At 39.8% G+C, this 25,530-nt stretch overlaps 1 protein-coding gene across 12 annotated transcripts in view; it reads right to left on the bottom strand.

Moving 5' to 3' along the window:
* The window catches only part of NRCAM (neuronal cell adhesion molecule), a 230,693-nt gene that overhangs the window by 68,199 nt on the left and 136,964 nt on the right, over window positions 1-25,530 (bottom strand). For 4 of the 12 annotated variants that reach the window (XM_056573936.1, XM_056573930.1, XM_056573937.1 and 1 more), the window contains exons 2-8: window positions 17,410-17,601; window positions 14,055-14,160; window positions 12,188-12,384; window positions 8,766-8,888; window positions 6,893-7,063; window positions 4,215-4,271; window positions 1,904-2,015 (exon numbers count right to left, since the gene is read on the bottom strand). In XM_056573936.1, the coding sequence (XP_056429911.1) occupies window positions 1,904-2,015; window positions 4,215-4,271; window positions 6,893-7,063; window positions 8,766-8,888; window positions 12,188-12,384; window positions 14,055-14,160; window positions 17,410-17,497 (854 nt within the window). In that variant the 5' untranslated portion in view covers window positions 17,498-17,601. Of the gene's footprint in view, window positions 1-1,903; window positions 2,016-4,214; window positions 4,272-6,892; window positions 7,064-8,765; window positions 8,889-12,187; window positions 12,385-14,054; window positions 14,161-17,409; window positions 17,602-25,530 lie in introns of those variants that run through there. The other 8 variants (XM_056573933.1, XM_056573928.1, XM_056573931.1 and 5 more) reach the window with 3 other exon arrangements.

Genomic DNA, 25,530 nt, shown 5'->3' with positions numbered 1-25,530 from the left:
TGTAAGTCTATCTGTGTAGATACATCGTAAAACCTAGGCAACAATTTGGCATTAGCCGGGGCATTAAAAGGAAAATATGAGCTTCCGAAAAATTATTGTTCAATACATTTTACCAAAATACACACAAACTGAAGACTCCCAACCACAAATACGGATGTGTATGTTCTTTTGTACTGATACATTATGTCAATATTGATGTTTGTGTTTTTAAGTCCTGTTTTTTCCTTCTCACCTTCTAAGAGTCATAATGCTTTTATATTTCCATCCACAGACCCACATGAGGGATTGTTTTTTTGCACGGCCAATTGTACTTTCTAATTAAATCACTTATTTTACTATAAAATGTATGGTAAAACAAAAGAAAAATATTATCTTTGAGGGGAAATTGAAAAGAAAACCCAAATTTAAAAATTTTTGGATGATTTTGTTTTCATGATTTACATTTTACAGTAAAAATAACAAGTTTTCTTTACTCTGTGGGTCAGTACGATTAAATTATACCCCTGGGCACATGCTTCTCTTTTAGTATACTGCTTCTAAAAAATATTAAACTTTTTTTTTTTTTCCTTACAAAATAAGAATGTTTAAAAATTGCCCTATATTGACCACTTATAACTTTTTTTGCACTGTGATCTGTTTGCAACTGTCTCCGTTTGTCTAGCGCAGATGCACGGCAGACACTGAAGACAGGTGCAGAGAATAGTAAGCACGGAAGATGGGGTATGAGGACAGGATATGAGGTCGGCATATAAGGATGAGATATGAGTTTGAGATATGAGGACAGGATATGAAGATGTGATATGAGGACGGGATATGAGGATGGGATATGAGGATATATGAAGATGTGACATGAGGACGGGATAGAAGAGTGGTTCTAAACCTTTGTTCCCTGAGTACCCCTTGACGGGTAATTCCCCAAAAATTGTACCCCCCATATTAGAGACATTTTGTAATGATTATAGTATAATTCATATGCTTTACTTTCCTGTATAACAGGCCCCCCGTTCCTCTCTCTATATCCCCAGTCCCCAGACATCTTCTCTAACCGGAGTTGTTTATTTTTCTTTTCTCCATTATCTGGCCTAGACCGCCATTAAGATTTCTCCAATACAAGACTTCTCCACAGAAACAGCCAAACAAACATTTTAGGCTTCTTTCTGCAGTACAATACTTACCTATCTACATACTCCCTATGTTGATTGTCACACACAGTAATAGTACCCACTTTGCTTCCCCATAAACCTGTTAGGCCCCCTCTATGCCCCCAAATATAGCTGTAGGCCCCCAAACTGCCCCCCATATATAGTTGTAGGCCACCATACTGTCCCGCTTTGGTGCTCCACTGCTCTGGGGACCTATTGTTATGGCTCATAGCAGTAGGTCCCTGCTCTGCAATGGCAGTGGAGCACCAAAGCTGATGGTAGTTACTACCCACAGCAGCCCAGTTCCCCCCCTTCCCCTTTGCTATCCTCCTGCTCCGCACCTCGGTGCTGTGATGTCAGCCTACCATTTCTTTCCAAGTGGTCAAGACCAGTAACCAGTGGCTGTGGCTGTCATTACTGATAGTTTTTTAAGTACCCCCTGGAGAACTGTTAAATATCCCTGGGGGTATTTGTACCCCAGGTTGAGAACCACTGGGTCAGGGTATGAGGACAGGTTATGTGGATGGGGTAGGAGGTCAAAATATGAGGATGTGATATGAGGTTGGGATAAGAGGATGAGATTTGAGGAGGAGAGCGTTATTCTAGCTTTCCTCTCTCACAGGGTTTAGGTAGGGAGACCGGGCAACAATGAGAATTTTGCTAGTAGACTATAAAATTGACTTGTGTATAGCTAGCCTGAGTCAGATTGAGATGATGACCACAGCACAGCATAAATTTAGAATATTTAGGTAGATACTTACAGTCCTTCAGCGATACATTCCAGTAAGAGCACTTGATCTTTTAGGACAGTTTTATTACTTGTTTGACTAATAGGCGTTAAAAAAGTTGGAGGTCTGTTATCAACAGGGCTATCTGGAATGTAAAAGGAAGATTAAAAAACACTATAAAAATATGACAATAATGAAGACAGAAATGATTAGATAGAAAAGAAATGAAGTCTAGAAAGTATTACACTAATGTTATACATAGCATGCAAGACTGATCTTCTGAAGTTCAGGTTTAGTACTGAATATTTTAATAGTGGCTTGGAAAGAGACAGTTAAATAGATGAGGGATATATCTACTCATCTTCCCTTTCTCTTAGATTTATTTCATACTAGAAATAGATTAGTGGCTCTTTTTAAGAATATATAAGTAAACTAAGTAATCCCAGTGACAGGCCGGTAATGAGAGCTCACATGCACGTATCATCCAATAATTAACATGAGCCACCCCGTGGAGCTTCATGCCTTATTCATGTTGGGTTCCATGCAATAGCTTGACAAGGGAATATAATATACAGTTTTACTTGATTATGCAAACCCTGGGACATTTTTTTATCTAAGTTTGAATGCAGAATTAACGTGTAAAAAACCCTGGTGGAATAGTTGTGGCCCTGAAACTTAAAAGTTAAAACTAAGCTCCTGCCCCCCATATTTCCAGCTGAGACCACAATAAAATATTCATCTAGTAATAAAGTTGTACCAATTAGTCATGTGCCAGTATAGCTGAAAAGATGCATTTACATGCAGAATGGCCCTAGAAAGCAGGTATACCCTTTCAAATGGAAATGATGTTATTTATATTTTATTCTATATTGCGGCCAATAAAATCAAATTGCTCTCACTTTCTTTCAAAAATGTATTGCCATTATTTGCAATAAAATAGCCCACCCAAATATGTAATTAAGTCTAATGGCAATGGATTTACAAATAGAGGCCAGCACTACACGAGAAGTGTTCTAAGGTGCACTGTAGAGCCCTTCACGGACTGTATTCTTAATCCCACTACTGCTGAATTTCTGACCATTACTGCCCGCCACCGCAAGGTGTGTGTTTCACTCTCGCCCTCTCCCCTATTCCATGCACAAGGAGAGCCGTAGCGCTGTGCAGGAGATCGCTGGGGGTCTACGGGTTGGACCCCCCGCAATCTGGCACTTTAAAGGGGTACTCAGGTGGAAAACTTTTTTTTAAAATCAACTGGTGCCAGAAAGTTAAGCAGATTTGTAAATTACTTCTATTAAAAAATCTTAATCCTTCCGGTACTTAATAGCTACTGAATACTACAGAGGAAATGGTTTCTTTTTGGAACACAGAGCTATCTGCTGACATCATGACCACATTGCTCTCTGCTGACATCTCTGTCCATTTTAGGAACTGTCCAGAGTAGGAGAAAATCCCAATAGCAAACATATACTGCTCTGGATAGTTCCTAAAATGTCCAGAGATGTCAGCAGAGAGTATTGTGCTTGTGATGTCAGCAGAGAGCTCTGAGTTCCAAAAAGAAAAGAATTTCCTTTAAGCCATTTCCTTCTACCATTCCAGTGGGAGTACCCCTTTAAGCCATTTCCTTCTACCATTCCAGTGGGAGTACCCCTTTAAGCCATTTCCTTCTACCATTCCAGTGGGAGTACCCCTTTAAGCCATTTCCTTCTACCATTCCAGTGGGAACTGATGTAAGACTTCACTTCCTCACAGGCATGTGATATCTTATAGTCTACTTACACCTCTAAAAGTAAGTATTTGTGTCCAAAAACAGGATTATGTTGTAAAATAATAAGCTGGGACAGACAATTTTTTTCCAAACAGCAAACATCAAACCATGGTAAAAATAGTTGGAATCTCAATATTTGACAGCTACTTATACAAGAGTGTTTCGCATTGTATGCTTGGTAAATAATCTTCCTGGGAATTCTTCTATATTTAGAACCAATTCAGAATTTAAGAAAAGATTGGTGTATTATTTTTAAATGTGCATTGAGCTCCATTATGCTAAAAGATTATAGCCTGGAGAGATCAGCTATAGAAGTATTTGGAAATACAAATATATGAATTGCAGTGTTTCTTTTATTCAACTGTAAATATGCATTTACTACTTTCCAGACACAAAAAATGTGCGTTCCATCTCCTCATTAATTTCTGCTATTACTAGCAAGACGTTTTGGTAAGGAAATGTAAAGTAATATATTAAAAGGGATATAGTGACATAGACAAGTAGGAAATAAGAAGGTTAAAGTGGAATTATTGTATTAAAGGTGATACTCAATAAGGTCCTTTCTTTACCAAGACTCACCACCATAAAAATCATTTTCAGTTAAATTAGCAGCTATACTTTCATTCATAGCAGCCACTAAAAAATAAAACAGGTTACATAGGTATTTCTCAGCAAAAATGTGTGAAAAAGTAAAGATACTCTTAAGGAATCAGACTTAACTTTGAGATGCTAAGTAAGTACCGTATATACTCAAGTATAAGCCAAGTTTTTCAGCACGATTTTCCGGCATATACTCGAGTGAACTCTCCGCCTGTCAATCCCTTTCAGTGGTCTTCAACCTGCGGACCTCCAGATGTTGCAAAACTACAACTGCCAGCATCTGGAGCTCCGCACTTTGAAGACCACTGCGGCCTTCGTCATCATCCAGTCCCCCCCCCCCCCAGTAGTTTTCTACTCACCTCCCCTCGGTGGGAAGGAAGGGTGAGCTGTTCCGGGCCATCTATGCTGCAGGGACCGTCCGATGGGGAGGGTTAGTCGTTCCGGGCTGTCCTTCTTCACCGGCAGGCCCTCTTCTCCGCTCCGGCCCCGGACTAGTGACGTTGCCTTGACGACAACGCACAGGGACATCCCTGCACATGAACGTCCTTGTACGTCGTCATCAAGGCAACGTCACTAGTCCAGGGCCGGGCCCGGAGAGGAGAAGAGAGCCTCCCAGTGAAGATGGACAGCCCGGAACGAATAACCCTCCCCCACAGTCCCTGCAGCATGGATGGCCCGGACCAGCTCACCCTTCCTTCCCACCGAGGGGAGGTGAGTAGAAAACTAAAGGGGGGTCTGGATGATGACGAAGGCCCGGCAGTGGTCTTCAACCTGCGGACCTCCAGATGTTTCAAAACTACAACTCCCAGAATGCCTGGACAGCCATCTGGGAGTTGTAGTTTTGCAACATCTGGAGGTCTGCAGGTTGAAGACCACTGATTAAAGGGATTGACAGGCGGTGATGACAGGGTGATGATGACGGGGGTCTGGATGATGACAGGGTGATGATGACGGGGGTGTTAATGACAGGGTCTGGATGATGACAGGGGAGGGGATGATGTATTTCCCACCCTAGGCTTATAGTCGAGTCAATAACTTTTCCTGGGTTTTTGGGGTGAAATTAGGGGCCTCAGCTTATATTCTGGTCGGTTTATACTCTAGTATATACGGTAAATGTTCTATGGTCTTGGAAAAGTAAGGCAGATTACAGAGGCAAGCAATGAGAGAAAAAGTAGTGCTCTCTGTATAAGGGCATGTTCACACAGTGGAATCCCGTTTTTTGGCCATAGAAACAGTGAACCGTTTATAGAGACAATGCTTTTTTGAGCAATCCTAGCGCCGCTGGAACATGAAAATGTGCGGAATGTCCGTCCATGTTTTCGGACATTCCACACAATTTACGTCTTGTGAACAATAATATAGCATGAGCAATATACAGTACTTCCAAAGAGAAAATCTTGGGACCACTAAATGTGGAGCTTTATTTATCAATTCACACATGCCTCCTAAAGCTCCAATAAAAACCACTGTGTACAAAGATTAATCCAGAGTAGCTCCATTAGTATGGGCTATAGAGAATGTGCTTTTATTTGCTCTTTATCAGCCTTACTTGTACAACACCATACAATTCTTTTAACTATATTTTTAAGGTAGTTTTACACATATCGTTTTTCTAAAGTTTTATTATGCAGGTTTAAAAGCCAAAACCTCTATATTCCCTCCTTTTAATAGTGACTCCAGGCAAAGGCTATAAACTTCATTAAAAAAAAATGACAACAAAACAGCATAGGTGAAGCCACCCTTAAAACTAAATATTTTACACTTCAAATATTTTAGATATTTGGATAAAAGGTTGACCAGTTTACCATCACAAATTCAAGGAGAATTAGCCCATCTCACAGATTACGCAATGTACAAACTTTAAGGCTAAGTTCACACTATGTCCAATTTCCTGACGTATTTTATTTTATGCACATATTTTTGTTGGTAATCACCAAAAATAAAAATAAAAAAATAGAGCAAAAATGAAGGTAGTTTTTTTTTGCCAATTATGTATGAAAATAAAATGAATAAAATAAAATATGCTGAAAATCTTTACTCAGTGTGATCTTAGCCTACGCTACACTTGCAGTCAATGCCATACATTCACTAGCCACTTTACCATTATTTATCTATATAATGCTAGGTTCACATCTGTGTTGGAGACTACAATCAGGGCCTCCGTTTCAGACTTGGATCAGCAGCAGCAAACAGAACAGGGCGATCCACTGCATGCTGGACACAAATGGAGGCCAATGGACCCCATTGACTTTAAAAGAGTCTGTTGGGTTTCCATGTTCCTTTGACAGGTTTTCACCAGACATGCTGCATGCTGGTTGTTTGGACTGATTCTGAGACTATGACAAAGGTCTGAATCTAGCCTAATACTGACTTTTTATACTTTAAGAGGAGGATTTATGAAGACTGGCATCTTCGCCTAAATGTATCCTCCTCCAACACACAGGCTCGCTGGGTAATATACATGCCTCTACATAAATCCCTGTGCATTTAGGATTGTCGATGTGCCATTCCTGAAATAAGTTGGCAGAGATTTCAACTACAGTTTAAAAACAAAAAATTGCATAATTTAGCAAATATTTGCACCTTGTGGAAAATTATGCAATTTTTTTTATTATCTTGCATAAAGTTAGAGAAAACAGTGTAAAGAATATTCTTACTTGTTAGAACCTTCAAAGAAATTGGCTGCTTCTGATGGATAGTCTGAGTGAGGTTAAACCTCGCATAACAAATGTAAAAATCTCGTGTGTCATTTGGCTGAACATTGGAGAAGTACAAGTCGCCATTCAGTCCTTGGGAAACTCTTCCGTTCTGAGGTAATCGCTGAAAATCTGTGAAAAATAGAGTATTCTTTAACTTATTATAGAACAATGACTAATCCAAGCACATTACAACTATCTGGTATGTCTACATGGCACTGAACAATATTATATCACTATTCACTTACGTCAGTAGCAGGGTGGGCCATTATAACCGGAATAATCTTTGTAGAAACAAAGTGGTTGTGACCAAATAAAAATGATACAGTTGTTGCGTAGTATAAGACATGGACCATATTGGGATACCTATGATGCATTCCTAGGCAAGCTAGTAATGAATTATAAATGATTTGTCCAGCCATTTTTTAATATAGTGAGAATAGTTTGGAAAACAACGATATAACCAGCCAACCAAGGAGAATGTACTGGAATGCACATGCGAGCCCAAAGAATGTGCGGTAAAAGGTGCATCAGGTTTAAGACCATGTTAACTGTGTTTTTTGATTGGGTAGGGGTTGTCCATCACCAGTCCGCTCCTCAAGGCCAAACAATTAATAAGGAGTACTATAAAAATGGCTGCAGTGATGGACAACTGGTGCTTGGGAGAACTGTGTGGGGTCCCAAGGTGCTTACTTTAAGGGTACATTCACACGTGCGGATTTTTGGAGCATATTTCGCTGCGGATCCACTGGTGAAGGCCCGCTCGATGCTGTCTTTACATGTGCCTGCTTGTAGCGCCAATACGCCGCTACGAGCAGACACACTGCGATGTGTGAGTTGCAGTATACTCGCACATCGTGGGAGCTCTCTGCCTAGCTCAGAGCAGGGAAAGTGGCCGTGATGTGCGAGTACGCCGCGCACATCGCTGCAGTGTGTCTGCTCATTGCGGCGTATTGCCGCTACGAGCAGGCACATGTAAAGACAGCATAGAGCGGGCCTTCACCAGCAGATCCGCAGCGTAAAATCCGCTGTAAATCCGCTCATGAGAACATACCCTAAAGGGGGCTGAGGCATAATTGTACAATCTTTCTTGTATCTTATTCAATATATGTCTCTATGTTTCATAATACCTGGCTGGACTTTCCTTACAGTGAGGGGAATTTATCAAACCATTTATACTGCTTTTTTTCATCTAAATTTGTTGCATGAAAAGTCGCAGTCTGGCCCGTGCAGTTTTCTGTGACATTTCATTTAGAATGTTTACATGTCATTACCATGAAGTGTTCTTATTTAGAGCACTTTGTGCTGTGGTCACTGATTTACCACGTGCAGAAATGTTGCAAAAATGTCGCATGGGCCAGATTTTGAAGTTATCACAGGGCAAGTCAACCCTGCCCTATAGAACTCACAGGGCAAGTCAACCCTGCCCTATAGAACTCACAGGGCAAGTCAACCCTGCCCTAATGTGACAATTGTATTAAGGTCTGTGCAACACTTGATACAATTGTTGCACGGCTGCCACTTACTCTGCAGCTTCGATTACATAAAATAGAACATAACTTACGGTAGTTTTATTCAGCGACCGCATAATTTGTCTGTGTGACATTTGATAAATTTGGCGCACATCCGCCACTTTCTCTGTGAGATTTGTGCTATAAACAAGTTCAAAACTCACACCAGTCTTTGTAAATTTTGCTTTATTTTTAAAAACATGTCTGTCCCTACTTAATGCTGCTTCAGTGAAGGCAGCACAAATGAGCTGAACAATAGTATGGTTATTTCCACATACAGTATAAAGTTAGCATATAAGGCTAAAACAACAAAAATGACTTACAGTTATTCATCCAAAAAATGAGGGGTGGTGGTAAACCCTTCGGAGGTTTGCATGGCAAGACCAGAGGCATACCCTGTTGTATTACAATAGGTTCAATCTTCTCTTTAGTCCATAGTGGTGATCCTACAAAAGAGAACCTTAGTGATCTATTTTGGTATTTTCTATTATATCATAATGTGGATGATGCAGACTAAGTAAAAAAACCTTGTCTGTGAATCCCAGGATACAGACTGAAATACTAACTGAAGAGACTCACATACATTTATTGTTGAACGTGGTTCAACTCGGAGACATGGTGGTATAAATGACCTTTCCATGGCACCATATATTGTTTTTGCATAGGACTACTACTGTTGATGTTGGAGCAATAAAAAAAAAAAACGTAATCTATTCAAGCAACAGATTGACCCTTTAGCAACCAATAGTGCATATAAGTGTAGTTATTACAATTCAGTGGCTTTCAGTAAAAAAATAAAATAAATGTACTGTAGGTTTGTGTATGCTAGCCAGAGCCCAGCATTCACTGTTTAAGCTGCAATGAAAAGTGTAGGCTCTGAAATGTTACTAAATGTTGTATATAAATGCTGGGACAGTTCTTTTCTTTTAAATACGGTCACTACTATTTCTGCATGTTCAGGAGAGGACTGTAGCAGGGCACTGAACACCTAGTGCACGTAAAAACCAAACCTGTACAAAAATGTGTGGAAACATACATGCCATATTTTGCTGCATATTTTCTGCAGCTAATTTTGCTACCCATTGACTTTGGCAGCGGCAAATATGCAGCAAAATACAGCATGTGTGACCCTACCCCTAAAATGGGAAATGCATTTTTTTTTAAAATAAACTTTTGTAAAGAATTCTAATAGATGCTTATGATGCTGCAGTCAAGATTTTAACAGGCCTTTCCTAAAGGGGTTTCCCTTGCGTTTCGTTAGGGTAGGTTATCAATATGCAATTGGTAGGAGTCCGAAACTCAGCACCCCCAGCAATCATCTGACTTAAGGGAAACAATGCTGTACATTGGGTGGTGGCTGTACCTGGTATTATAGGTATAGTCACCACTCAATGCCATATCAGAGACCTATGATATGGCATAGATTTACTGTGGGAACATTACAACAAATATATGGTTCACATTTTCAGCTAAGTCCGGACTTAAAGGGGTAATCCGGCGCTAGATAACTTATCCACTAGCCAAAGGAGAAGGGAACAAATGCTGGGTTCCTGTGGCAGTGGTTGTGAAGTCATGCCACGCCCCTATGTGATGTCATGCCTTGCATCCCTTCATGCATGTCTATAGGAGGGGTGTAGCGTGCCTATCATGCCCCCTTCCATAGACATGCATTGAGGGGTGTAGCGTGACATCATAACCACTGCCGCCAGAACCCAGCATTTGTTCCCCTCTCTTTTCGATAGGGAATAAGATGTCTAGTGGTGGAGTACCCCTTTAAGTCCGGAGCTGAAAATATCCACCATATATTTAGTGTAATGTTTGGGAATTCCCACTGTAAATCTATGCCATATCAGAGGTCTCTGTCAGTAGGATACGATCAGCGGAAACTTTTCTGAAAATTTCAAATGGCTTTTCTACGCAATACTTGTGAAGGTTTACTTAAAAATATAACATCACTTGAACCTGCATAGTGTAAATGGAAACACTAAAAAAAAATCCATTCACTTTAACCCTTTGTATTACAGACACATTTTTGTATCATGGCTGCTAGTTTTGATTGACACTGCATCTGATGACCCAAACTTAGACAATACATGGCTTGCACATTATAGGCTCTATTTTGGCCACAATATATAGATCTCCCGATGTCATACTAATCCAAACTTAGATTACATTAGGGTTGTATTTTGCTTTCAATGAAAGTAGCCAATGGTGAATTTACTAATGCATATGTTTTATGAATTTTTTATTTTGCCAAAGCAATAGGTGGAAAAAAGAATTTCATTACGATTTTCACATGGAAAAAAAGTGAACGAACATAGCGAATATGCAAATTTCGCGAACATAGGACAAATATTCGTCCACAAATATTTGTCAGATGCGAATATGGCCCTTGCCGCTCATCACTATTCTTAGTCTAACTTGGTTACAAAAAGGTTAACTAAGACCAAGGTGAACAGAATCCTCCCCACTCACCTCCTTTCATCTACATTAAGTATGGGGCTTCTGTAATGTGCACTCAGGGATAATTCGGCTAGTTGTGTACTCTGTTATTTGTATAACAAGTTCATGTCTCACTGTGAAGAAAGTCCTCAAACTGTGATTTTCCATTTAAATATTTCTCTTGCAGAGTGTGGAAAATACAATGCAAGTGTTCTGAACTCACTAACATCCTAAAAGTAAGTGTCCCACTGAGATCTCAACATGGCCTCTACCTGACTATCTATAACTAATAACTGCAGCAGCCCTTCTCCATGCCTGTATAATAATGCCCGATAAATTACTGCGCAGCGGACAATGTTACATTCACCTCTCCGACTCTTGTTTATAGAGTAGATGTAGTTATATAAATGAAAAGAATAACATTTATGATCTTTCACTTTTGTCAATAACAGTACATCTGGGTTGAACAGTGAATGGCTTTGAATAAAGGAAAATAAAGAGGATTTGTATTAATGACATACAGGGAATGTGTGCAATGGGTGAAAAGGTATTGTAGTTGTCAAAGGTAAACACTCGGTAATGTACAAGATGACCTCATAAAACTCAGGAGACTAGATTATATGCATTTCAATAAACTAAAACATATTTGATCCTTTATGTATCGATTTTTCCCCAAAAAAATCCTAAAATAATGTCAAAGGTGCAATGACATAAAATTTGCTTAAATTTAAATAATATTTAGAGAGAAAAAACATTTTGAATTTGATTCAAATTTTGGTAAAAATTTAAGAAAAATAATTAATTTGTGACGGACATTGAGCGTTTGCTTGTTACATTACCCAGGTTTACTTTCTGTTGGCATTGTGTTCTACAATCTCAGCAAAGAGATTGTATCATTCTGGGAGAAAAGGACATTTTGGGGGTCCCACAAATAGGAAAATTTGAGGATAAGTTTGTACTTCCATGCTGTACATAACCTGGGCTGTGGTTTGCCGTTACCTTCTAATAAGATGGCTTTGAGGAATTTAAAGATGTCTTTAATTAAAGAAAAGAAAAGCAAGAGAATTAAAGAGAAAATAAATTCATAGCTAAAATAAAAAATAAAAAACTATTCAACAGATATGACTAGGATTCAGTGACTTAACTTATAAACATATGTATTCATTAGAAAAAGTGATGTAATGACATAAAAGAAAAGAGCATAATATAAAATGCAAGAAATAATAACACATTAACAACAATAAATCAACAATAAATACCATACACTGTTAGTTAGAAGATGATGACTAAATTAGTAACTTACTGGATTGACGGATGACAATAACGTTTGACACAGCGGTACCACGGTCATTTTTGGCTGTACACTGGTATTCTCCTTCATAAGCTTCTGCCTTTCCACCATTCATTATGTTTATTTCAAGAGTTCCTGAGTTGGGCTTCATTGTCACCAGTGGATCTTTTTCTGTGTCAAAATGTGTGCCATTACGAGTCCAGGTGAAACTGCAGGACAAAATTATGATGCAAACAACCTGATTATAACATAACATGAAGTTAGATTAGAAAAAAATTCTAAATATTATGCTCTGTGATGCAGATATCTTGCAGATTTTTTTCTCATAGGCATTTCCACCCAATGGAAAAGTGGAAAATGGAAGTTTATATGGTGGACCTGTCAAAGAAGAGACGAGTATGGACAGAAGATGAGGGAATTAAAAATCTGCCACTGAAAAATCTGGTGGGGATGGTCTTCTCTAAGAGTTAGTCTTTTGGCAAGGTTTGACTCTATTGAATAGACCATAAAGCGTGTCTGTAATTTTCTGGATTTTATCAGTACATATACAAACAAAACAGCGGGATTCCCCACATTTACAGTTGAGGCTAAAAAAAAATCTTATAAATAAGTTAAAGAGTACTTGTCACCAAACTAAGCTTTAAATATATTGTTCATTATGTCATTTGCTGTTGAAATTCTCAACATTTATATGTTTTTGATGTGATTGAAATAACGGCCACTAGGTGGCTCTGTTCTGTTCCCTGCACAAGTCAAACAGTTAGTTTGGTCTCCTCCCGGCCTGGCAGGAAACCAAACTCAGTAAATGCATGCAGGGCAGGGTGAGGCACAGCTCTCACAGGCTTCAGTGACATTGCGCCTGCTGGGGAACGCCCACTTTCTCCTGCCGGGAGCTCACACAATGTGAGCAAGGGAAAAGGTATGATACGCAGCTTTTTAAAGCTCGGAAAATGTTTTTAAGGGCAGGAGGGGTGTTAGGAGTAGTTAGGGAATATAATCTGAGTTAGTTTAGAAAGTATGGTTTGATGAAAGGTACTCTTAAATTATTGCAACTCCACCTATGTAGTTTATCAAGTAGTATGTGTAGTTTGTAACATGCTACATAAAACAAGCTTTTCACATGGAAATGTTCACACATAGCATTGCTTAAATCATTATTTTCAACCCAATCCAAAAATGCTTTTTTTCTGTCACAAATTCCATTGTGTGACAGCAAACCCTTCTAGTGTGCATTTACCCGAAGGGTACGGTACGTACCCTTCGGGTAAATGCACGCTAGATGGGTTTGAGACAGATTTTCCTTGTGGAAATGTGCATGGGGTAGATATTAAAATCTGCTGCATGTCAATTTATGTTGCAGATTTGATGTAGATTTTTTGCTTAAATGTGCACATCTGTCATAACAAGAGGGCCCTAAATGGAAACTAGGGGTTGTCATATGATAGATCAACCTAAAACGACGACTGTTCAAGAGTATATTTTTTCTGTGCAAATCACAAATCCAACTCTTTCCTATAGATAGCATTCATAGCCTGACTAGTTGCCAAAAATAAGCTTATCAAGAGATGCAAACAAATAATATACATCAAAAAGACATCCTGGTCTTCTCCATTCTCGTTAGCTCAATTACTTTCATCTTCTGAGAACTATAATCTCAGCAAACATAGTCCTGCCTGTAGGCGGCATGTCTCATCTCATTCCCACCAGAGTGATGTGATGGATCCTGATGTAACAGAGCTTTGTGTAGCTTGGGTTAATTCTGGACGTTCAAATTCACCTTGCTCATAATAGAATGTACATGGCTGGATGTCTGCTATACAGCAGGTTCAGCAGATACCCTCTTATTATATCAAGATGAATGAACATAGGGACAACTTACCTTGGCGGGGGCTTTCCCTTTGCCGCGCACTGAATCACAATGTTCTCTCTTGGATCCACAATATAATTTTTTGGTGACTGGTGAGTAATGGTTGGAGGCTGAGGCACTACAAAGTAAATGTATATATTAATAATAATAATAATAATAATCTACTAATAATAGATTTATAATATAGTTTTTACAAAAAAGTGAAATCTCTTAAAGTGAATCACAACCTTTAAAGCTAGAGTTTATTTCAGAATTGTATATATAATAACCCTCTAATACGTAATCAGAAATAATCAAGATAATAATTTCTTAAGCTACAGGAAATTAAAAATTCTACACGCTCATCCTGCGAAATGATCAGCAGAATGCAAGCTGCTTTTTATGAAAGCCTATGACACAGTGGTTTTGCTGTTCCAGGGTGATCGAGCTTCACTTTAAGAGGAAGAACAAATTATATAAAGAAACAACAGTAAATTGTAAAAAAATAAATAAAAAATCAACACTAGAAAAAAGCACTAGGGTACACAAGCTGTACGTATATGGTGAATAACCACAGCAAACACAAGTCCATTTGTAAATGAAAAAAAAGAAGCAAAACAAACTAAAGTATTTCTTTTCAACATGCTGCATAAATAGTTGCATAGCACAAAAACTTACATTTTTCTTGTACTTTTATCCACAAGAGAATCAGTTTTTGTAAAGATAAACAGAAATCAAGAGAACTGACTGTTAGTGAGAGGAAAATAACTTTATATGACCAAATTGGATGTTGTGTAAGTAAACATGTACAGTATATTAAATAAAAGAAGAGTCCACCATTGAACATCCAAAGATCTAAAATTCTGTGCCAATATTTTCATTTTATGGCCCAGATTTATCAATCTGCCTAAAACCAACACCACCAAGTTTTTCCCAAAGCAACCGATCACAGCTCTGCTTTCACGTCTTAAAGGGGTACGCCGCTGCTCACGAGCTCCCGGCGCCGGCTCCAGCTTTCGGAAGAGTTTGTTCCAAACGATGAGCAGCGGAGTACCCCTTTAAAGAGGTTGTCTGACGATTAAACCTATTTTCAACTGTCTAATAAATTAACATATATGAATAAATACATTTATTTTACTATCTTTATATGTTTTTCATGCTTTTCTTCTTCTTCAGATTGTCTGCTCTGTTGTCAGGTCAGGACAATCTAGTATGGAATTCAGCCAACTCTGTCTCCCACCCACTACACTTGCTTGACTAAAACTCCTCCAACATTGAGGGAGGGAGATAGAGTTGGCTGAATTGCATACTAGAGTGTCCTGACCCGACAGAAAGTACTTTACATAGTGTACACCAGACAGAAAGGTAGGAAAATAACACAATTTGGTTGTGTCATCCAATAACCCTTTTAATTAGAAATGGTAAAATGAAAGCTGTGATTGGCTGCTATGGGCAAATCTGACAGCTTGGGTTTCTGGCAGTTTGACAAAACTGAGCCTATGTTTTTATAGAGCTCTATTTTTCGGATACAGAATTTTAAATATTGTAAAATATCCCCTTGGTTTAGATGAAGGGTATAGGAAATTTGTAGCTTTGTCACAAACAGTGGATTGAAATCCTGTTCAATATATATGTCATAAACTTAATCTGAACATGAGTGTGGACCAGTATAGATAGACAGGGTGGTTACAAAGTGAACACTTACTTTCGATGATAACAAGTCTTTAAAAATCATTTACAATATCAGGATAAATTTAAGTTTTCTATTTAAGCTAAACATTAGGAAGAATCCCCATGTATACCTGCAACAGAATGCTGCAATGTATCCTACTGTATAGGCATACCATAGGATAGGTTGGCCACTCCCTGAAGGGAAAACATGGGTAGGCTCCAATGATATAACAGTCCATATATGCTATTTGCCCATAAGGAAAACCAGGCAGCTTGGCTGTGCCCCCTGTGCTGTGACCTTAATTTCCTTCACCTGACCTCCCTCAGGAGAAGTGTTACTGCTGACAGCAACCTGACCCACTCTATATAGCTATATACAGACCTGTTTTTATAGTAAGAGCTGAAATATCTAGCTAGCTACCTAAGGCTGCGTTCACATATGTGCACCAGTGGGAAACTGATGCTAGAACTGATCCCATTAATTTGAATGGGACAGTTCACAATCATCCAGCGTCTCAATTTTGACGCCGGATGGTTGGGCACGCAGCTTGCTGTGTTCCCATGTCTGAGGCCCAGAAACAATGGGCGCCGTATGCCATACAACTGATGACAAGTTGTATTGCATTGAGATTTAGGCTGAGTTCACCTATGCCGGTGTGAGGTGCAAACTTGTGCCCCGTGCAAAATTGCTTCTGCTCCTCCCCTCATCTTTCCAAAGATTTCCGAAGCTAGAGCTGGGGGGAGGGCAGAGCGAAGACAGAGCAAGGAGAGAGAGGACGTACACGCCTTCTTCATATCCACTCCCTCTGCTCTGCCTGCCTTTGGAGAACGCAGGTTTACACAGACATAGCTGAGGCAGAGCAGGGGAGAGAGGAGGTACATATGACTCCCTCCTCATCTCCCCTTCTCAGCCCTGTTCTCCGAACGCAGGTTTGCATCAGCTGGGAGGAAGGAGTCAAATGTACCTCCTCTGTCGATCTGCTCTGCCTTAGCTATGCCCGTGCAAACCTGCTTTTTCCTCCAAAAACACTTATGGAAATCATCCCCAGTTATGCCCCTCCCTCCCCCACTCCTGGACAGATTTTGACAGCTGTGAAAATCTACATCCAGGGGGCTGTGCGAGTGGGGCTTTGCACCTCCCTCAGGAGAAGAGGGATTCTCACAGCCCCGATTCTGGATGTAAATTTTAATGCTCCTCCCTCAAGAGGAGAGGGATTCCCAAAGCCCCCTGGACGTAGATTTTCACAGCTGATAAAACTTACATCTAGGAGCGGGGCTGTGAGAATCTACGTCCCTCCTCATCAGGGTGGGGGAGGAGGGAGCTGTGTACAGGGCTGATGGAGGTGCAGAACTGCGTCCTGCACAGCTCCGCCTTCCTCTTCCCCTCACTGTATGTTCGGAAATCTCTGGACAGCTGAGGAGAGGGGCCGAGAGGGGCCAAAATTGCATGGGGTGCACCTTATGCGGACATATGTGAACCCAGCCTGAGAGTGTATGCTGCCAGGGAATTTGGGAGGGTGCTAGGGACATGATGGGAGCTGCTTAACTGGAAGTTTGGAATCAATCGATAACCTTTTGTCATTTACAACCCCTTACTCTATCCAGGTGATAGGTATTCTTTAAGACATAAGGATTTTGGCAGTGCTGGTGCCTATGGGAGACCTTAACACACATATTAAGCGCTACCACCAACCTATAAAAAAAGGCTGATACTTACGGTCAAGTGGCACCTCCAGTGCTGTAATTACTTGGCACAAGACAAGTACCAGAGAAGCTCTGCTTGGGAATAATCTTTTTTTCTGCATTATTTTAAGCTGCCTTAATCTACTCCTGCTGAGAGACAGAAGTCTTTCTTCTTAGCACAACAGATTTCTGCACAATATGAATCCAAGTGTCATGAAGATAAAGGCTGAAACAAAAAAACACATTTATATTTAATTATATAGAACACAGCAACTACATCCTCAGCAACAACATTCTTCAGTATATAAATATACTGAAGAACATATGTACCAATCATAAATATTTTTATGATGCTTGTACCATGTGAACACACATTCTAAGACAATGCCTTTCAGTGGGATTTTCCTTAGAGAAATGCATACCTGAGTACTACAGAATCATATAGGGGATGCAAACATTCAGGTAATTATAGATCCAGACACTGATCCTTCACTTCTGTCCATTACTAAGACAGCTGTCTCCACTAATATCGTGGACACCATCATCAAGAACAGACAGTTCAAAACTGCTGATGCCGCAAGCCCACAATGACTTCCTGAACTAAGAGCAATCCATAATTTTGTTAAATTCTGAAAAAAAATGTAAGCATTCAAGAATTAACCCCTTCTATAAAGATCCCATCCAAAAATCGAAACTATGTTGTTTGATTACAAAAATAAAGTTAATAATTTACTACTGAAAGAGAAATTTTCTTACTAAATGAGTTCCCAAGAATTTTTTATTTACACAATTTATTTTTACCATTTGGCTATTTTCGCCTACCTACCCACCTTTGGTGGAAGCAAGAAGACTGGAGATGGCCAGAAGGCTCCAGATCCAGAGACGTGTGTGGGTCTTAGAGGTATAACCCAAATGTATTGGACATTTATGGCAAATCCACAGGATATGCCATAGATGTCCAATTGGTATTCCTCCTTTATTCTCCCTCAATGACCAATTGGACCAAAAGTTCTCCAAGATTTGAGTGTAGTCATATACTGAACACTCAACCCTACACTACATGGCTTCTTCTCCATAAGTGTATGTGCACATTCCTGGCTTTTATCACAAATGGTACATTTCCTACATCCAATTCTATCCTTTCTAAGCCTTGAAGCTATGTGTGTGTACGACTGTGCACTTCAGTCTCCTAATGGCATTGGTGATCATCCATCAGTAGACTGAAAGATTGATTGAATGTTGGCTATATACTATGTTAAAAGCACAAGAAAAATCGTTTAATACAGTCTGTTAAAGAAAGCTTCTGTATTAACAGCTTCCGCCCTAGTCACAGCCATTAGTGCATGGCATTCAAAAGTATATATCAGTATATATCCTGATGGCCTTGACTATTTACTTTGCTTATATCACAGAACCTAAAGTGGTTGTCTCATCAGAGGTCATCCCTTTTGGTTTACAGCAGATTTTGTTGGCTTGTTTCCAACAGAGTAGAGGCTGCTTTTACTGATTGGTTCTTCATTCTGGCTCACATATTGGGGTGCAGTAGAGTAGTAGGTACAGTACAATAATATGCTCAACAAATTATGTTTCAGAATATTATTACATCATTCAAAACGTATAATACAATGGATTCAACCATTGATTTCAAAGAGATTTTATCTGTTAACAAAGGACTACTAAAATGTAAAATGCATTGAATATGATCTTTCACATTCAGATAATGTTTCTGTCATTTATTTTTGTATTTGCAAGCTGAGCTATGCCGATCAGAGTATGTGCGTTGAATACTCTATATTTCGGCCAAGGCATAAGCAAATCTATCTCCAGCAATAAATGTTATGAGGTTAGAGAAAACAATTCTAGATGGATAAAAGGATTTTTAGAAGATTATATTTAGTTTTAGCTTTAGGCTCCTATTAAGCCACAATAGTTGTGGATTGACTCTCACACTGTATCAAACAGACAAAATACTTTAATCTTTGGCTCTCAATTCAAAATATAGTTTTAAAATGCCTCCCAGTCATAATAGCAAAACAATTCCAAGTTCTGAATCTCTGCCTGGGTCTATCAAACACGTGTCCTTGTCATAGCCATAATCTTTAAAATAAAACTTAAATTAAACACATTTTTTAACGTAATAAAGACAGGTCTATGTATAAGTTTGGTTTATGTCAACACTCAGAATGTCCTGAGTGTCAGCAGCACAATGCAGATTTGCTGCACATGGTATGGTTTTGTAATAGGATTAAAGGGGTACTCCAGTGGAAATTTTTTTTTTAAATCAACTGGTGCCAGAAAGTTAAACAGATTTGTAAATATCTTCTATTTAAAAATCTTAATCCTTCCAGTACTTATCAACTGCTGTATGCTCCAGAGAAAGTTGTGTAGTTCTTTTCTGTCTGACCACAGTGCTCTCTGATGCCACCCCTGTCCATGTCAGGAACTGTCCAGAGTAGGAACAAAAAAAGGCCATGTTCTCACACCGTATAAAAAACAGTCATATTTAGTATTGCATTTTATTTTTTTTTATTCTATGGTTTGTAAATATGACCTAAAATTAAACTGAACACAATTTGTAAGGAAAATTCAAACAGTGTGGCTTTTCTATTCTTTTTGCAGGTTTGTCACATTTGCAGCGAAAAAATGCATTTGAAAAACTAGATGTATTTTTACCAGGAATTTCTAATGCAATATTTGTCTGTGCGTTTTGCCAGTAAAAAGCACTCTGGCAAAAACTAGATCAAATCATGAAAATGTATGTACTTTTTCAAACATGAATAAACTGCAAAAACACAAAAAATACTAAGAGTAAACCCTGGCTAAGACAGGTTTCGTAATAGTGGAATATGGCCACATTGTTATGTTCATGCTAGGGCTGATCCCCCCATGGGTCTACTGACCCAAACTATAATGCAGGAGTTGTAAACTTAGAGCCAAGAACAGAATTCAACCCTGCCCTGTCAGATGAGAAAGACGTACGATAGCAAACTTTAGTTGAGGCCTTCCTGATCTCATGGAATATGATCTGATCTTGCCATAAGCACTAAATGGAAGATTTTTGACCAAAAACTTAATATGGCTGTGTGCACTATCCTGTGGGTATAAAACATACTGCTTTAGATGTGGAAAATGATCGCCACATCCAAAACAGAACAGTGTCACTGCCCAGAACCCTGCTCCCTTTGGTTCAGTGTGAAAGCTCCCAATCACATGAATGGGAGCTTCAGGGTAAGGGCACCTGCTCCCTTTAACCCCAACCCCACGCTTTTCCTGGCGTGTTTGTGCCCATGTAAACATACCCTTACATGATTTTTCTCTATCTGTTTTTTTCTCATCTGTCTGACCTTTTGCATACGACACAATCTAATGTCTATTTTGACTTTCCATCCCTTTCACTGAAAGGGGTATTCCAGTTTTAGACATTTTATCCCCTATCCAAAGGATAGGGGATAAGATGTGTGATCGCGGGGGACCCGCCACTTGGATGCCATGTGATCTCCCTGCAGCACCCACATTATGTGCAAAGCTGCGTCTCCAGGCTCAGAAACCGGACATTTTCGGGACTGGAGACATGACATAACACCACGCCCCCTTTGTGATATCATGTCTCGCCCCCACCATTCATGTTTTGTGCAACATTTAACTTAAAGGGGTTCTCCCTTGCTTATACTGTTTTTTGTAATTATGTTTGTGTGTTATGTGTGTATAAGTATGTGTTTTTTTTATGTGTGTTGTGATTATGTACATATGTTTTTTCTTACCTTTTGTGAAGATCCGGAAGCTGGTCCCTTTTTCTTCCAATGGCTTGCTGTGCACCTCGGCCTCCGCCATGTTGTGTTCGGTAAGTGGGATGTCGGGGTGTGTGTTCTTGCTTCTGTCCTTCCTATCTTCTGACGTCCGAGGCAAATCTTTTCTTCCTGTTTCTTCCGTGGCTCAGCGACGAATCTGCGGCCTCTTCCGGCGCATGCGCTGGTAGTTTTTTTTTTGTATACAATAAAGTTTCTTTGGTCTAATTGACAAACTGTCTGCGCTTGCGCAAAGCTACGCTATTAGCGTAGACCTAACGTACGCTACGCTGTTAGCGTAGCACTTGCGTACTGGCGCATGCGCAGACAGTTTGTCAATTAGACAAAAAAACTTTATTGGTAAACAATACAAACAAACTACATGCGCATGAACCGGAAGAGGCCGCAGATTCGTCGCTGAGCCACGGAAGAAACAGGAAGAAAAGATTTGCCTCGGACGTCAGAAGATAGGAAGGACAGAAGCAAGAACACAGCCCCGACATCCCACTTACCGAACACAACATGGCGGAGGCCGAGGTTACACAGCAAGCCACTGGAAGAAAAAGGGGCCAGCTTCCGGATCTACACATAAAAAAAAAAAACATACTTATACACACATAACACACAAACATAATAACAAAAAACAGTATAAACAAGGGAGAACCCCTTTAAGGCAAACACTAACATATGTAAAAATCATGTTTTTTCCATTTTCAAAATGTCAATTGCCTTTAAGCACTAACAATGATCTGCAGTGAAGATTTTGTCACCATATAGGTTAATGGCATTGAGATCTTGCGACACTGTTATTCGAATTAAATATGTATTTTACTTATCTTAACTCCAATTACAATCCCACTCATACAATCTCTCTTAGAAGTTAAGAAAAGCAGTATATTGTATGACCTCATTTCATAAACTTCAGCCCAAAGTCCAGACTTTGAGCCTAATGCAGTTTTAGCCCTTAAGCTAACCGTTAAAATGTTCCGAAAAAATATATGCAATGCTAAATGTGAATCTTAAAAGCTTCATCTTTTCACTTTAAGCTCAAAGGAAAGTAGTTTACAATATAACAGGAGCATGGAGAAATATCCAAACAGGGCTGAACAAATTCTGGTAAACAAGTTGCCATGGTGACTAGAAACATACCCCATTGACCAGAGCTTGTAGGTCTTCTACACGGGAAGTGCACTCCTGTGTATTCCAGATGCCATTAGGACAGTTTCCAAGGCACAACATGATTGATTCTGTATTTGGAAGCCTTATTCTGTGCTGAGTGACAGGATACAAATATAGATACATCTGTGTTGTGGCCAGCTACTACTCTGGTATAACAAATCCCATAGTACTTTATATTCCGACACATAAAGGTGAATTAATATGATCACACACACACACACACATATATATATATATATATATATATATACAGTGGTCCCTCAACATACAATGGTAATCCGTTCCAAATGGACCATCGTTTGTTGAAACCATCGTATGTTGAGGGATCCGTGCAATGTAAAGTATAGGACAGTGGTCTACAACCTGCGGACCTCCAGATGTTGCAAAACTACAACACCCAGCATGCCCGGACAGCCAACGGCCCCTGGGGTGTCCCCAACGCTCCGGTAAGGCCTCTGCTTCTCCGGCATCCGCGCGCTCCGTCACCGCCATCACGTCGCTACGCACACCGCTCCTATTAGATGACGGGACGGCTTGCGCAGCGACGTGATGACGACCATGGAGAGCACCGCCGATGCAGGGGATCTCGAAGAGGACACGGCGGAGCCCCGAGGACAGGTAAGTGATCGTCAGCGGACCACACGGGGCACCGTAAACGGCTATCCGGTGGCAGCTGAAGCAGTCTGCGCTGCCGGATAGCCGTTTATGCGATGGCCCTGACATAGAAAAGCATCGTATGTTGATGCTGTCTTCAACATGCGATGGCCTCTGAGAGGCCATTGTATGTTGAAATGATCGTATGTCGGGCCATCGTAGGTCGAGGGGTCACTGTATATATCAAGGCATGTATGGCTCACAAGTAATAAAAAAAAATTTGTTTTGTATGGGTTAGGTATCATTGTGAGCTCTGATAAACAGAAATAATAAGTGAGGATCATGGTCAAAGGATCTTGAAGGAGGCTGCAGGAATGTGGACATCCGAAATATATTTACTGTATTCTATAGTTCAGAAGTCAGAGTACGTTATCAGTTTTGGAAAAAGTTTTTGGTTGAATGGAGATCTCAATATTTACACAGATCTTCCCAAACATTCCATTCATCCGTGAAGCTGTTGTTCACACATAGTATGTTGATCAGTATTTTATTAGCCATACACATAATAACAAGCTTATTGGTTTTTTTATTTTTTTGTTACTGTAGAAGGACAGTAACTACCTGGGTACCAGAAGGGTCATTGTTGGGCTTTTTTTCTGGGATGTGATGTGACCAAAATTCAGCAATTTTGGACTTTGGTATTTTTTATGTTTATGCCATTTACCATATGGAATCATAAACAAGATGATTTAATAGTTCAGACATTTCCAAACATGGCAATATTAACCCCTTAAGGACACAGCCCATTATGACCTTAAAGGGATACTCCGGTGTTTAGACATCTTATCCCCTATCCAAAGGATAGGGGATAAGATGCCTGATCGTGGGAGTCCCGCCGCTGGGGACTCCCGTGATCTTGCACGCGGCACCCCGTTTATAATCAGTCCCCTGAGAGCGTTCGCTCCGGGTCTGATTACCGGCGACCATAGGGCCGACGGCGTATGACATCACGCCTCTGCCCCCGTGTGACGTCACGCTCCGCCCCTCAATGCAAGCCTATGGGAAGAGGCGTGATAGCTGTCCCAGCGGCGGGACTCCCGCGTTCAGGCATCTTATCCCCTATCCTTTGGATAGGGGATAAGATGTCTAAGCACCGGAGTACCCCTTTAAGGACCAGAGCATTTTTTGCACATCTGACATCTGTCAATTTAGGCATTAATAACTCTGGGATGCTTTTCCTAATCATTCTGATTCCTAGAATATTTTTTCGGGACATATTCTACTTTTTCGTTGATACTTGCATAATTTCTTGGTCCAAAATTTCATGAAAAACTAGAAAATTTAGAATTTTTCTAACTTTAAAGCTCTCTGCTTGTAAGGAAAATAGAAATACCAAATAAATGATATATTGATTTGCATATACAATATGTCTACTTCATGTTGGCATCATAAAGTTGACATGTTTTTACTTTTGGAAGACATTAGAGGGCTTCAAAGTTCAGCAGCAATTTTCAAATTTTTCACAAAATTTCCCAAATCAGAATTTTTCAGGGACCAGTTCAGTTTCGAAGTGGATTTGAGGGGCCTTCATATTAGAAATACCCCATAAATGACCCAATTATAAAAACTGCACCCCTCAAAGTATTCAAAATGACATTCAGAAAGTGTGTTAACCCTTTAGGTGTTTCACAGGAATAGCAGCAGAGTGAAGGAGAAAATCCAAAATCTTCTTTTTTTGTAGACCCAGTTTTTGAATTTTTACAAGGGGTATTAGGAGAAAAAGGTCCACAAAATTTGGAACCCCATTTCTCTCGAGTAAGGAAATACCTCATATGTGGATGTAAAGTGCTTTGTGGATGCACTAGAGGACTCAGAAGGGAAGGAGCGACAATGGGATTTTGGAGAGTGAATTTTGCTGAAATAGTTTTTGGGGGGCATGTCGCATTTAAAAAGCCCCTATGGTGCCATAAAAGCAAAAAAAAAATGGCATACTATTTTGGAAACTACACCTCTCAAGGCATGTAACAAGGGGTCCAGTGAGCCTAAACACCCCACAGGTGTTTGACGACTTTTCGTTAAATTTGGATGTGTAAATTAATTTTTTTTCACTAAAATGCAGTTTTTCCCCCCAAATTTACCATTTTTTCAAGGGGTAATGGGAGAAAATGCCCCCCAAAAATTGTAAAACCCATCTCTTCTTAATATGAAAATACCCCATGTGTGGCCGTAAAATGCTCTGCTGTTGCACTACAATGCTCAGAAGAGAAGGAGCCACATTTGGCTTTTGGAGAGAGAATTTTGCTGAAATGGATTTTGGGAGCATGTCGCATTTAGGAAGCCCCTGTGGTGCCATAACAGCAAAAAAAGAAAAAAAAACACATGGCATACAATTTTGGAAACTAAACCCCTCAAGGAATGTAACAAGCAGTACAGTGAGCCTTAGCATCCCACAGGTGTTTGATAAATGTTCATTAAAGTGGGATGTGAAAAGGAAAAATTTTACTTTTTACACTAAAATGCTGGGGTTACCCCAAATGTTTCATTTTCACAAGTGGTAACAGGAGAAAACGTCCCCCACAATTTGTGGATACATGTCT

Source organism: Hyla sarda, chromosome 4 (assembly GCF_029499605.1).
Source record: "Hyla sarda isolate aHylSar1 chromosome 4, aHylSar1.hap1, whole genome shotgun sequence".
Classification (NCBI taxonomy): Eukaryota; Metazoa; Chordata; class Amphibia; order Anura; family Hylidae; genus Hyla; species Hyla sarda.
This window is presented reverse-complemented; position numbering and strand designations above follow the sequence as displayed.